General features: G+C 46.2%; 1 protein-coding gene across 4 annotated transcripts in view; it reads right to left on the bottom strand.

Annotated features, from left to right (window-relative positions):
* Nucleotides 1-14,878, bottom strand: part of LOC144172563 (putative phospholipase B-like 2) — a 103,997-nt gene that overhangs the window by 32,686 nt on the left and 56,433 nt on the right. For 3 of the 4 annotated variants that reach the window (XM_077701230.1, XM_077701231.1, XM_077701232.1), the window contains exons 8-10: nt 10,608-10,703; nt 2,376-2,447; nt 1,104-1,256 (exon numbers count right to left, since the gene is read on the bottom strand). The exons of the other annotated variant lie outside the window; for it this stretch is intronic. In XM_077701230.1, coding sequence (XP_077557356.1) covers nt 1,104-1,256; nt 2,376-2,447; nt 10,608-10,703 — 321 coding nt within the window. The remainder of the gene's footprint in view (nt 1-1,103; nt 1,257-2,375; nt 2,448-10,607; nt 10,704-14,878) is intronic. 4 annotated transcript variants of the gene reach the window in all.

Genomic DNA, 14,878 nt, shown 5'->3' on the forward strand with positions numbered 1-14,878 from the left:
CCCGCCAGGGGAAGGAGCGGCGCTGCAGTTTCTGGAAAGGTCTATTGCAAAGCATGCTAATATCACCGGACAAGCTCAGTGGAACCATGGGCATGAAAATTATTACGAAGAAAACTGAATAATGATCAATAACCTGTGGACAGCACAGCGGGTTCAAACAGGTGGCAAGGGAATGGGACTGGTAAGCGAATATTTCTACTTGTGATTTTGTGAATATTTAAGTTGTGACCCCGTATCCCAACTATGAGGCAGAGATAGTTCGAAGGATAAGAATGGGGCGGAGTGCATTCGGCAGGAATTCTCAGATAATAAATGGCAGCCTACCGTTGTCCCTGAAAAAGAAAGTGTATGACAGCTGTGTCTTACAGGTAATCATCTACAGGGCGGAAACTTGGAGTCTCAGTAAAAGAGTTCAACTTAAATTGGGAAGGACTCAGCCAGCCAGCAATGAAACGAAAGATGATGGGTGTAATGTTAACAGACAAGCAGGGAGCTGAGTAAGCCAGGGAACAAACGTATGTTAAGGGCCTATTAGTAGAAATTAGGAAAAAGAAATGGGCGCGGGTAGGGGATGTAATGCTGAGGCACGATAGCCGTTGGTCATTGAGGGGAACAGAGGGAATCCCTAGAGAAGGCAAACGTGGCAGGGGGCGGTAGGGGGCGGCAAAAAGTTAGATGGGAAGATGAGATCAAAAAGTTTGCGCAGATAAATTGATCGTGTTACCACACGATCGGGATAATTAGAGGTTGCCCTTCAGTGGGCGTAAAAAGGCTGCTGCTGCTGATGATGATGATGATGATATATGTACGAACCTCTATGGTCCCACTCTACGATTGCGCCATCATGTTTCCTGACGGCGACTTATGTGAACGACTGTCAATGGCAAAACCCAGAAATTTGTGACGTCATAAATAAACGTCTGGAAAGTGGCTGGGGATTCGGCACTGCTTCCTCTGTTGTCCTCAACAACTACAGTACTCCTTCCCTTGTAATAATGCTGGCACAGTCGTTATCTCGATGTCTCTTTTCGACTCTTTTCGACTCTTTTTGAACTAAGTCGACTCTTTTCGAACTAAACTTTTAGCTCGCCTTCATGGCCCACCTGATCAGGGCGAGGACTTGCTGCATGTCGTTGGGTTCCTTGTAGCCCCTTTTGAACATGAGGGCTCGGGGGCATTTGTCGTAGCTGAACCAGGCGCCGTACCTGGTCACCAACTCGTCCATTCCACTGGCGTTGAAGATTGCCGGGAAGAACCTGCGCGTGCCGTATTTTTTTAAAAGCCTTGTTGTCCCACCAAAAGTAGCTTGGTCGATTCCCTACAGAGTCTTTTTTTTTCTTAGGGAGTATGGCACTTTCAAACCGCAGTGCTCATCACCCGCATATTATTGGTGTAAACAAATTTTTCGTAGATACGAATGAAAATCGCCCACGTTTCTTATATACCAGCCCGCAAAAAAGCGTGTCAATTTAATAGAAACTTGAACTTAGATGACGAAAATCATGCTTCATTCTTTTGCTCATTGGCTGACCTAAGATTTTCTTCGGTGGTGTAAACAAGGCATCAAGTTTCTGGCCTTAAGTCATCACTTGCTGTACGCATCGATTCTATTCTTTTGATGAAGGTAGCTTTCAGTATTTTTACGAGCTCTTGCCGAAAAGCACCCCGCCTTTTATCAACTCTGCGTCGCCTTTTTCATCATGGACGGGATCAGCCCTGAAGTGCTCAAGGCAAAGTAATAACCCTGTCGGTCGGCATGTTTAATAGCTTTCCCAGCGAATGGAATTAGCTGCAATGTTAATATTTTGGTTTTACTCGTGAATTCTGAATGACAGTCGAGCCGCATGACGTTTGGCGAGCAAATGAGTTCAGGGATCGCATTCGTATTGGCTTCATAAGCGAACGAGTAGCATCACCAGCTGTAGCAGGTCATTAAACAAGAAAGCCTATTAATAAACCTAAGAGAACTGCGTCAGTAGATATTACCATTAACATTTAACCCTGTGTTCTACAGTCAAAAGGAGGGAACTAACAACTTCGCAAAGCTACGCTATGTCGCTGTTACTCAAATACAATTTTTCCCGTACTTGTCTCGATATTTCGTATTTATTAATGTCACTAAGAATATTGGTAATATTTTTATATTTGAAAAACGTTTCATTTGTTTGGTCTTCGAAATAATAAAGGGCAGCTGCGCAAGTAGGAAAGCCATGATAATCGTGAGTGCTGCCCTTACCAAACGACATTTTCTTCGCTATGTCTACCAGGATGGTGTAGCCGAACGCCATATACATATATTGTATTTCGTTTTGAATGACATTAGGTTTAGCATGTGACAGGGGTATCACACGACTGTTGAGCGGGAGCTGACTTACGGAATGTTGTAGGTTGCCCAGTAGCCCTGCTTCTCGACGACAGTCGTGATGTCAGCGGACACAGAGTAGCCCCTGAAACAAGAATAAAGCATTGAAACAGTTACGAGGCAAGAAAATTACCATCGCTTCCTAAAGAAAATTGAGAGAAGCGCGAATGCTTTCTAACATGTCCACTGCGTCAAAACCTTCGATAAAAGCGCATCCAACGTTCGCTTAAAAAGTGCGTCTTACCGATCTTCCAACCAGTGCGGCGAACCGGGCAAGTTGGTGAATGTATATGGTGAAAAACAGCGCATCCAAGACGGAGACAGGGAAGGGAAAACACAAACACGTCGCTGACTCGCAACTGAAGACTTTAATGAAGAAACACCCATATTTACAGTGTACATCACCGAAAGCACAAGCAAGAAAGACAGAGATAAAACCAGTCAGAACTGACTGCTACGTCAAGCGATAGACACAGCAGTCATGCGGGATCGAGATATGCAACTTCTCTTTTAGAAAGGGCGACAGATGGACAACTGATACACTTTTCGGTGATGTACACTGTAAATATGGGTGTTTCTTCATTAAAGTATTCGGTTGCGAGTCAGCGCCGTGTTTGTGTTTTCCATTTTGTGTCTTTGTCTTGGATGCGCTGTTTTTCACCATGAGCACGATCTTCGAACCTTGAAAGAAAAAATAGCGAACAAAGAACGAAGCATAGCGGCGATTTTTCCCGCACTATAAGAACGCATCTCCGAACAATCTAAAGGCATCCTTGATTCACGCGCTTGAGCCATGCGCGTGTTGTCTTATCTGAAATCGCTCTCTTTTCGCGGTTTCCAAGACACTGGTTTGACACAATGGGAGCCCGGTTTCACGAACGCGCCGAGTGTCCGGAGGTCTTATCAGAGGTTCTCGGTCGACCATCTGGTCTCTCAAAAGAGGAATTTGTGTTTTGACAGGATGTCATTGTTGCCACTACGAAAGCATTCGCTTTAAAAATCAGGTTAATCTGCTCGTTTTGTAGATCATGCGGTCTTAAAGAACACCCACAGCGCTCATCTGTGTTTTCTCTGGACTGCTAGTCGTTGTTTTCGCTCTAGTTTTTTCGTTCTGTAGGGGAAAAATTGTTTTCCTTGTCGGCACGTAAGAACTGCGAAGGTAGTAACTTTGCGCGAGACACTTTTTACCCTACAATCGTTGATATTGGCAGCGCGTAACCTACGCGGAACATTCATCCAATAATCGACGGCTGTCGTGGAAGAAGTGCTCTATGTATAGGCAGACGCGCAGTTAATCCAACCAAATTAGGGCGTTTTATTTGTTCGCCAAACCCAGTGCGCATACTGTGGTTACATCGTAGGGTATGATGCTGGTCGCTGTGAATCTAAACAAGGTTAGAGTTCTGTAAGCCATGATGATCTTCACCCTTGATTTTTTTAAGCTCGAACCAAGAATAAGAGGTACCCGATTGCACCACCGACATGAAACTCCAGCGTGTAGAGGAAGAAGCCAATGCATGGCGCAGCCATATTCAGCCTGGGGCAGACATCACTTATTTAGCGTCGACGTGTGCTTTCGGAGTTGCGTTAAAGGAATGAGCCCAGCTTGAATGACTTTACGTCGCTAACGCTAATGTTGACAGCGAAGCTGCCTGGCGATCCCTGCTCGCACAGCTAAGCTTCATAGAACCTCTCGGAGCCAGAAGATCGATTCCCGTTTGCTCCAATTCATTTTTGCCGTGTTCCACTACTCGGGCCATCTCCTGGAACGTTTTGTTACTTTTGAACTTGCGTCACGGCCGGACTCGACTCTCCTCCTCCCCAAAGCACGTGGGGAGGATCGTCGAGTCCGGCCGTGCTTGCGTCATCAGCACGAGGGGGAGCCGCGAGCGCTTTTTGTTGTTTAACTGCGGATTTTCTAATTTGCTGTGGCAAAAATCAAACATCGAAGAATTCGTAAGTCAAAGACCAATGCAAATATCGCTTTTGTGTTGATGTATTGCCTCCAATATGCTTGATGCTTTATTTTTGCTAAACAGTATTTGCTAATATAAACATTGCCACCAGATTGTGTTGTTCATGGTGATGATGATAAAAACTTTATTATAGTCTCTGTTAAGACGGAGTCACTGCTTGGGAGTGGCAGTGTACCCGTCCATTCAGACGGTGGTCAGGAACCCATGGATCCTGGCGGCGTCTTACGCCAGCTAGACGACTACTGTTTGGATACCGGGTTGGGAGCTAAGCAGCGAAGCCTCGCATTGCTGGTGCCTCGTAATGCGTACACCTGGTGTGGGTGTCTCTGGTTTACTGGGACACGCCCAAACCATGTGTTGGAGCGTGGCGGCTGCGGCGCCGCACCACTTGCACTTATCTGTGTATGTTTCTGGAAAGTTGCGGTGGCACAGGGCGCTGTGTGGGAAGGTGTTCGATTGTGTCCTGCTCCATGGAACCGATTGCCTTCTGATAAGTGTACGATGAGTGGCTGGAAGCGTGCATCGGCCCAATATATAATGCTGGGTAATTTATTGATATGTAGCCAGCCTGTCCCTCCCCCCTTCAAAGACGGCACGTTGTCTTCGAAGTCGGCCTAGTAGCTCAATCCTCGGGCCTGTTCGTGTGCCATCTCGTTTCCCCGTAGAGACGAGTGTTCTGGTGTCCATATCAAACAGATATGTCGTGAGGGCAGGATTGGTTTACTTTGAATTGTGTTGGCTGCAGCCTTGGATATTCTTCCTCGTGCATAATTTCGTAGTGCGGTCTTGGAGACAGAGATAATGATCGTGCCCGACGTGCCTGCAACGGCCAGAACGATGGCTACCTCTTCCCCAACTTCGGGATTAGCCTCTGTGACAGAGCATGATGCGACCATATTGCCCTGCTTGTTTACTACAGCAGTTACTGCCGCTCGTCGTTTGGGGTAGTCCGCCGCGTCAACGCAGCCGACCTCCGAGTTGGAGTGGTACTGCTTGTGAAATGCTGTGGCTCGGACCCTCCGTCTCTCTTGATGATGCTCCGGATGCATATTTTTTGCTAAAGGGGCCACACTGAGGTGCGCGGGTAACTCGTCCCCAAGCAAGATTTTCGTTCCGTGTTGGTCTGCGTAGGAGATGTGGAGAAGATCTAAGATGGCTCTTTCGGTGGCGCCTGCGGCTGGTCCGTTGTACTGTGCTGTGTGCTGGGATGCGACGAGTGCGTCTTGGGTGTTGTGTATGCCCATTTCCATCAGTCGTTCGTTAGGGGTCGAGATTAGGATGCCCACTGCCAACTGGATGGCTTTGCGTATAATACGCTCAACTTTTTCTTTCTCTGTTCGAGTGAGCTTGAGGTACTGGGTGACGTAGGCAATTCTGATTATAATAAAAGCATGCACAAGACGTAGGATGTTGCCCTCTTTTAGCCCATGTTGTCTGTTGGCTATTCTTGCAATTAGCCTGCTAATTTGAGTAGCCGTGTTTTTCAGGGCCTGTATTGTGACCGTACTGGTCCCCGTTTCCTGTATGCGCAGATAAAAGAATACGTATGCACTTTCTTCGAGGTATGCATCTTTTCTGTAGCTGAACCTGTATATCCAGATCATTTCTGGGCCTCAGACCGGCTGTAGTGGGTCTGAAGAAAGAGGATCTCTGACTACTGATGCGAACACGCGAGTCCGCGTGAGGAGACATAGTTTTCAACAATCGTGGCAGGCTCTTGTAGCCTTTCTTGAATGTATCCGTCCCTGCCTCCTGCGGTCCATATTGTTATATCATAAGCGTAGAGGCTGTGATGCACGTCCGGGATTTGTTGTAGTAGGGCAGAGAATTTATTCATGGCCACATAAATAAAAATGGCGATAAGATCGACCCCTGTGGGGTGCCACGGCTACCCAGACTTATACGGTCAGATTTGAGGTCCCGTACCGTTATTTGGGCGATACTTCGGGACAGAAAGTCGGCGATGTAGTTGTTCGCCTTGTTGCCCACATTTAAGTCACTGAGATTATGAAGATTGGCACTGTGGGTCACACAGTCAAAGGCTTTAGTCAAGTCAAGCCCCATTATGGCTCGAGAATCAAGTGGTGGCACGCCCGGGATGTGTGATGTTGAACTTGTAACAGTACGTCTTGCGTTGATAGTGAAGACCTGTGACCCACCATGGTGTGCGGGAAAAGTAGATGTGTGTCCATGTGGCGGTTAAGACGGGTCAAAACCACATGCTCCATCAGCTTCCTGAGGCAAGAGGTCAGGGAAATAGGCGTCAAGTTCTCTAACTTTAGAGCCTTTCCAGGTTTGGGAATGAGCTTAATCAGGGCGCTTTTCCACGGGGGGGAAGGTTTCCCGTGTCCCACATATTTGTTCATGTAGCTGGTTCTCAGGGGGCAGTATGAATGTAGAGATCCCACAGTTTTTGCAGTAATGCGGTTTAATCTCCTTGATGCTCGTGTAGAATACTCAGTAGGTTGTTACAATGAGTAACGCGTTTTCCGTCTGTGTTTACTAGGCAGCGGATGGTGTGCCATGTTTTGAAGGTATTCATCTGCACCTCCGTCCGATCACACAGAGTGTTCCATTGTTGATTGATGAGGTACGCGGCGTGCTTTCGATTTCCTTGGTGAGTCTAGCGAGTCTCCTGCTCAAGGAGCGGTTATGCCCCTGCGTGCGGAGCCGCTTCTTGATACTGTGTTTGGCCTCCCACATGTGCCGAAGTAGTGAGCCTATATTTTCAAGACTAGCCTCTTCTGGTACTATGTGTGTGGGCAGGTCAGCGTCATTTTGCAAACTTAGATTGTGTTGCTTATAAAGGCTTTGTTTCTATAAGCGTCTCGTTCAAGTAAAATTTTACTCGCTACCGGTGTTCTTTGGCGCTTGCTGTCTTCCTCGCTAGGCTATGCCCTTTCCACATCACTGCGACCGCGTTACCACATTTTGTTCCATGAAAGCCTCGACCAAGGATAGCTTCGGTATTGAAAAAGTGAGCTACATTGAGAATATTAACTTCTAGCCGTATAGTCAAGTCTTTGATCCGCCCATACTGCCCTGCCCTGTTTCAGAGGTGACATCAGATAATTGCTAGAGACGTCTCAGGGCTCCAACCAGCCCTAGCTGGACACATGGGGGCCACAGGACATCGCTTAGGCCACCCTCCTGATATTCATCGGTGGACGTACCTTGATACTCGTGTAGAATACTCAGTAGGTTGTTACACTGAGTAACGCGTTTTCCGTCTGTGTTTACTAGGCAGCGGATGGTGTGCCATGTTTTGAAGGTATTCATCTGCACCTCCGTCCGATCACACAGAGTGTTCCATTGTTAAAGAAACTCTCCTACTTCATTTGTGAAACTGGACTCTATAGCTTCCTGTTGTACCTGTCGCGGTGGCTCAAAGGCTAAGGCGTCGTGCTGCTGAACACAAGCACGCGGACTGGTTTTTCGGCCGCGGTGGCCGCTTTTCTAATAGAGGCGAAAAGTAAAAATGCCCATGTGTTCGAGATTTAGGAGCACGTTAAAGATCCCCAGGTGGTCAAAATATTTCGGAGCCATCTTCTGCGGCCGGCCTGATCGCCTCTGAAGCGTCGGTGCGTTAAATCTGATTATCAACTCACAACAATCAATCTTCCCGTCGAAAGTCAGCCGAGAGATGCCGTTTTAAAGCGAAGCTTTTTACCTCTTTACCCAACGGTTCTGTCGCGGCCGTTTGTGTGAACAGCAAACTCCCGCGAACCAATAAAAGAATTTACTGACACTGCCAGGAATCGAACCTGGACCGAATGGAGAAAGGGAGTAAAAGCCCGTTGTCCTACTGATTCACCTACGAGCCCACGCGGAAACGCAGGAGACAGATTGTGCACTCACCGAGAACATCTGTGCATTTACCCCCTGCGTCCTCGCTGAATGCCATGTGATAGCATCACGCGACCTCTCGCGCCGCTGTTCGTTCCGCCAACGGCACTTGTAACGGCCGTGTGCGCGCCTTGAGTGAGCTCTAGGAGTTCATAAAATTCAAGGAATCTCAAACCAACGCACTGCATAGTATCACTTCTCTCCCGCCTGTGCCACCGATCTCGTCACCTCCGTCGGGGGCGGCAGAAACGGAGAAGTGAGATCGTGTAATACTTGGTTTCAGCTTCCTTTAATTTATAAAAAAAGCGCTTCCATCATGTGCTTCACTAATACAACTCAACCAACCAGCGTCCATGAATCAAGCATTGATTTAACTTTTGCAAAGAATATCTCCTGGAAAGAATAAAGGCTGTGGTTCAGGGCTTCTAATTTTCTCTGGTTTCATATTTTGTAGAGCCACGTCTGTGAATTCAAGTGATGTAGCATAGGTAATCATTGTGGATGTCGTTTACAGCTGCGCTTTCCAATCACCTTCACAGGGTAGACTGGAGTGGCGCGCATTTTTTCTCTTTCTTCCCGTGTCGTACCTAAATCTTGTCTTGAAATTAGTATCTTCGGGTTTCTGATTCCCTGTGGCAAAATGGCCCAATAGTAATAATAAAAGAAACGCACGTTACCGTGCTCGAACTCTGACCTGATTTGGAGAGGTGCTCCAAGGTTGGAGAAAGCGAGCGAACAAGCTAGTGAGAACACACAGTAGGTGCCTACATGAACATGACGCACGTTCCGTGGCTATTGCACTTCGAAAACGATCATACGGTAGCTATAACAGCCCTGACTACTGCTGCAATAACTGCATTTCACCACTTTTGCAGGATCGTCATTGTGCTCCCGCCATCGGCTTCTCTCCCACCAGTAAAATCTGCGATTTTTTACCGTAGGAGTTATGTAACCCCCAACCCCGGCCAGTATACTTCGTCATTTGAGTGCTTGAAACCACTCCGTCCGCATTGCCCCGATCAAAGACACCAGTGACGTAGCCAAAAATATATTTTGCGGGGGGTTATACGCCACTGGGAAAATATAAAAAACTGTGGTTGATTCCTCTGTCATAAGAATTGGTAAAGCGCGAAAGTGAAATGTGCCGCGAAATCTGCAACTGAACATTATAGGCGGGTCGGTGGCTGTCTTGTGGGTGTGCTTGGCGAGCGACGTCCTGCTGGTGGGTCGCTTAGGAAAAGGTGTACTGGCGTCATTTTCGCGACGGATATGATATGATGTCAGCGACATCTTGGTGTATACCGGGACAAAACACTTTCGTGTTAAAATATAAACCTAAAAATGAACAACCCTAAGTATACGTACTGTTTAGTACTAAAGGTTGCTTCCCCGTAAGAATACCCTTTGTTCAGGGGTGCATCCTTTACAGGCTGCTTAGTTCTTTGTAATGGCGTCAGTTGTGTGACAGATATCACGTCACCGAAATCTTGGTGTATCCGGGAATAAACCACTGTCGTGTTAAAAAAAAAGGGTACAAAGACTGCGCTGGACGCCCGAACAATGCCATTTTTCGGCATGCACCAGTTAAGGGAGTGTTCTGGCACGAAAACCCCTTCCCACCCTCCACCAACCGTCGCAACAACTCTGAAAGGCACAGTAATTAAGACCGGCATCGCAGCTAAGCCGAGCAAACCAACATCGAGTTTTCGCCACTGATTGTCACCAGCAGGTATCGCCATTGACCGGTGGATTTTAACTGAGCTCCGGAAAATGGAAAGGGTGAGTGTTTAACTAAGCTCCGGAAAAAAAGAACGGGTGAGGGTGGCCGACGTCAATCTATTTACACTATTTTAGATCAATTCACAGTATTTTTACACTATTTACACTATATGAACGATATATTTACGCCTTTTTCCTCGTCGTGTTCGACGCCGGGCTATGGCGCCATGGGGCATTGCCCATCTGTCCCGTGGCAATATTAAGTCCGCTGAAAGGACGTAGCATCATGAAAGAGCATGCATGATGACATTTGTTCTAAAGAGTAAGCGTATTAGGCTCAAATGCATTTCCCTGGAACAGCAAAAACGCTTGCAACCTCGCGAGAGAAACATCTCTTTGGTGGGTTTCGCGAAAACTCTGCACGCAGTGTGTCACAAAATCTGCGTCATGCCTGCGACACTTTTGCTCTGGCGGCGGCTTGCCAACCATGGCAAGCAGCCGTGAAACATTCGCCTGGTAACGCGGTACCACTGAGGCGGAGCCCAGAGCGAGTGCAGTGCGAAGCCTCTCCGCAGCGGATCTCGTGGCTTGAAGTCACACCTGCCCCGCTTGCGCACGCTCTGGTGGCTCAAGGTCATTGCGACGCAATGAATGATCTTGCGAGACGTGACGTAATATACATTTCGGTCTGAAGGTGTACTTACGGCAGCTCTTCGTGATACCACACAAAATTTGGGGGCAGTCTCTTCATTCGTGGCTTGAACAAATTGTAGTCAACCACGGTCCACTGGCTGTTGCCGCTGAAAACACACCGTGGCAACAAGTTAGAATGACCGTGGTTAGGATCACTAAACTTACTTTTAAGCTAAAAAATAAGTAGCCCTGTTATATGACTGTCACCTGGCAGAAGTTTTGTGATACATCTGATCCTCGTATGATGCAGCTCACTGAAAGTAATCGCCGGACTTCCGGTGTCTTATACAGAACAGTGTTTAGAAACAAAATAAATACGTTTTCATTTGTTGACAGGATTTGTTGGTACTTCGGCCTTAAGGGAAAGTGTAGGCTGCCTGACGTCATGGCCGAGGGTGACTAAAAAGAGCACATCTGAAAGCATTCACTAGTGCATTTAACTTCACCATTGTTCTCCTACTGTAATCCTCTTTAGTCTGTCCTTCTATGTTAATTATTGGGGGCTTTATCACGCTTTGAATATTTGCATTTCTTCCTATTTCTGGTTTGTGTCCTTTTTTCGAGAACCCGTACTGAGGATGGCGTAAGTGTACAATATTATTGAGTAATTCTAATGAAATTTTTGGTATAGCCAAAAATCTGAACCAGCTGACCATTTGGATAATATATATATATATATATATATATATATATATATATATATATATATATATATATATATATATATATATATATATAAATCTAGAGAAAGATAAACTCACAAAGCGCGCAGAAATAGTATAAGTAAAGAGTCGGATACACAGCAAGAACAATAACAAACAATGTTTACTTACGTAGCGGCAATGGGACTTGCCTTCATCAGAGTAAAGTTACATGATTATGGTGTCGCAAACATTGAACACATTTCTTATATAGGTTTGCATAAAACTGTAAGAAGGAATGGAAAATGTTTCGCAAATGGAGAGTGTGCATACAGTCAGGCTACGCCTACGTTACAACATCAACCAACAAACAAAAAAAAAAAAAAAAAGGGGGGGGGGAGCAAGAGAGAGAAAAAGGGGTCGTGTTAACAATGCAGCGTTCAAGGTTGCACCATGACGGGTCAACGTATGCCGCGCGGGTTGCAAGTTCAGACAATGGGGGAAAATGGTCAACCGCGGTTTGTAAAGAAAGGGAAGAGTATACAGCAAGGTATTCAGTGGCTGGGGAGACTGGTTCTAGGGAAAGCGAAGATGGGTGTGCCCCCCGCGGATGAAGAGAATAGATAGGGTGCACAAAAGAGCATTTCACAGAAGCTAGCAATCGAACAGGAAATAGGTAGGGTCACAAAAGGTTAAACATGAATAGATCACAAAGAGTTAAACATTCTTAAGTGGTGGTGGGAACGAGGCCTCCTTCTCCCGGACAAATGGCATTGTTGAGCCGCATTAAGCTAACAAAGCTGCTGTATTAGGAGAGTTTCTGCGAATTCTGATGGCAAACTCGAGGGTAGGAATAATGAACATAGTTATCAAAATTATGAAGCCGCTAAGTTTATTCGAGGGATAAGCACGTTAATTTTCCGTAACTTTCATTAATTCCAAGTGTGGCTGACCCAAACTTATAAATGAGATAAGATTCCCGAACCTCGCGGTCGTGGTGCGTTTTGAAGGCGGATTCTAAAATCGTTGCTTTAAGATGATCAAATGCATGCCCGGGACTGTTCACATGTCTTGACAGGGGCAAATAAGGGCAGCTTTTTGCATGAGAGCGGTGATTATTGAACCGTATTCGGAAGGGCGTTTCAGTTTGGCCGATATATTGTTGCCTACAAACAGTGCACTCTAGAAGATATACGACATTAGCGGAGTCACAGTTAAAGTTACCTTTTATATTTACGTAGTAGTCTGAAGCCGTGCTGGTGGCGCGCTGTGTAGTGGTCATGTGTGGGCATACTTTACATCGGGGTTTATTGCAGGGCATGCAGCCAGTAGTTGCTGGTCGGTTGATACGAGAGTTAGTAAGAAAGTCCCCTAAATTCTTATTACGCCGGTAGACAACGCGTGGTGGTTCGGGGAATATGCTTTTTAAGCGGTCACTTTGCATTAGGATATTGTGATGTTTTTTTAGCACGGTTGACACTCTTGGAGCGGAGGATGAGTGGGTTAAAACTAAGTTAGTTTGCGGGTTCCCGTTCGGGGCTTTTTTCTTACAGATTTCGTTACGGTCTAATTGGTTGGCTCGCACAATAGCGTCGTCGATAACTTTTTCCGGGTATTTTTTATTCAGGAGGGAGGTCTTGAGTTCTCGACAGTTTGAGTCAAAGTCGGCTTGGTTTGAGCAAATTCTCCTAAAATCGGTGGGCTTGGCTGTAAGGTATTGCTGTCTTGCAGTGTCTGACATGGCTACTTCGGAAGTGCAAATACTGCCGCGTGTCTGTCGGTTTTCTATACAGTTTAGTTTGAAGCCGACCTTGGAAGGTAGTAACGGTGACGTCCAGAAAGTTTACACTGTGTTCCGAATAGGAATGAGCAAGGGAAATACTAGGATGGGCTAGATTAAATGCCTCAATGAAGGTGAGGAGTTCCGCCTCACCGTGTTGCCAAATCATGAATATGTCATCAATATACCTTTTATAGTACATTGGCTTTAAATTTTGGGTGTCAAGAAAGTTTGATTCGAGGTGAGCCATAAAGATATTAGCGTAGTTAGGTCCGATTCGAGTTCCCATTGACGTTTTGACGTTCCGCTGACTTGCACGTAATGAACTCCGTCGAACTCAAAATTGTTAAGTTCAAGAATAAGCCTAAGGAATGTTTGGAGAGCAGAAGAATCGATAGGTTTGTCGCACGATGACTGCTCATACGCAAGGGATACAGCGGCGATGCCATCTTCATGGGGGATGTTAGTATACAGTGACGCAACATCAAGGGTGACTAGAAGGCAGTTATCAGGAATTTCAATTTTTGAGATGTCTGAGAGAAAGTCATTGGTATCCTTAATGAAGGAGGGAAAGCTGGGCGGAATGTCGCAAATGAGATTATCCACATAGCGCGAGAGGTTTTCGGTAACAGTGCCAATGCCAGAAACAATGGGGCGCCCTGGGTTGTTCACCTTGTGAATCTTTGGGAGAAGATAGAATTTACCGGCTACTGGGCTTAAGGGGATCAGGGAACGAGCCGTGGTTTCATTTATTGTTTTATTTTTAACAAGCTCAGCAAGTTTATCTTTGACAATTTGCTTATAATCTTGAGTGGGATCATTGGGTAGTGCTTTATAGAACGTCGATACTGATAGTTGCTTATTGGCCTCGTTAACATAGTCGGTTTTGTCAAGGATTACGATTGCGCCTCCCTTGTCGGCAGGTTTAATAATTATGTCGGGACAGCTTGCGAGTTCCTCTAGGGCTTTCTTTTCGTTGGTAGTCATGTTGTGGCGGAAAGAATTTTGTGTTTGGTATGCTTTTCGCACATCGCGTTGGACAGCTTTGATGTACATGTCGAGGCAACTATCACGCTGTGTGGGAGGGGTCCAGTGCTTATAGCTAGGTAGGGTTCTGCGGGCTTCTTCCGTCGCGGGGTGATCGTAGAAGTATTCTCGTAGCCTCATGTTTCTGGCGAAGTTATCTAAGTCCTTAAAAAGTTGAAATTCATCAAAACCACCAGTAGCCGGGCAAAAGTTTAGGCCCTTTGACAAGACGTTCATCTGAGCTGGGGAGAGGGTTATGCTTGAAAGGTTCATTACATTCCCGGTAAGGTTTTCTTTTGTGACGGCAGGCGAGGGAAAAATATTAGTACAGTGGTTTAACTGAACTGTTTGGGGTGCAGTAGTCGAAGCATTTATTACAGTCGTAGTGACATTATCGGCCGTATTGTCAGAGTTGGGGCAGTTACTAGTGCCGGAGCTTGTTAGGTTCTTACGCATGTGGCCAGTGTTAGAAATCTTATCTCGGTTAAACTTTCGGGCTTTTGTTCGGGATATGGCGGAGGCCGTCTTAGACTCGTAGTTGCTTAAAAGGTTCAACTCTCTTTTGCTTAGTCCCTGACTAAGTAGTTCCTCTTTCTTTCGGAGAGAATGGGCCGTAGTTTCGTAGTGATTGAGGATTATTTCAGTTAATTGTAAAGATGCTTTATCGAGTACCTGTTTCCACTTATTCATGTTGGACGGGGAGAGTTCGGTAGTAGCAGGTTTTATTCTAATCCTAAGACCCCTGGGAGCGACCGCGGCAGTCAAGTACTGTGCAAGGACTGCCGCGGTCGCTCCCAGGGGTCTTAAGATTAGAATAAAACCTGCTACTACCGAA

The sequence above is a fragment of the Haemaphysalis longicornis genome, unplaced genomic scaffold, assembly GCF_048455015.1.
Source record: "Haemaphysalis longicornis isolate Haplotype H1 unplaced genomic scaffold, Haemaphysalis longicornis Haplotype H1 scaffold_234, whole genome shotgun sequence".
NCBI classification, from domain to species: Eukaryota; Metazoa; Arthropoda; class Arachnida; order Ixodida; family Ixodidae; genus Haemaphysalis; species Haemaphysalis longicornis.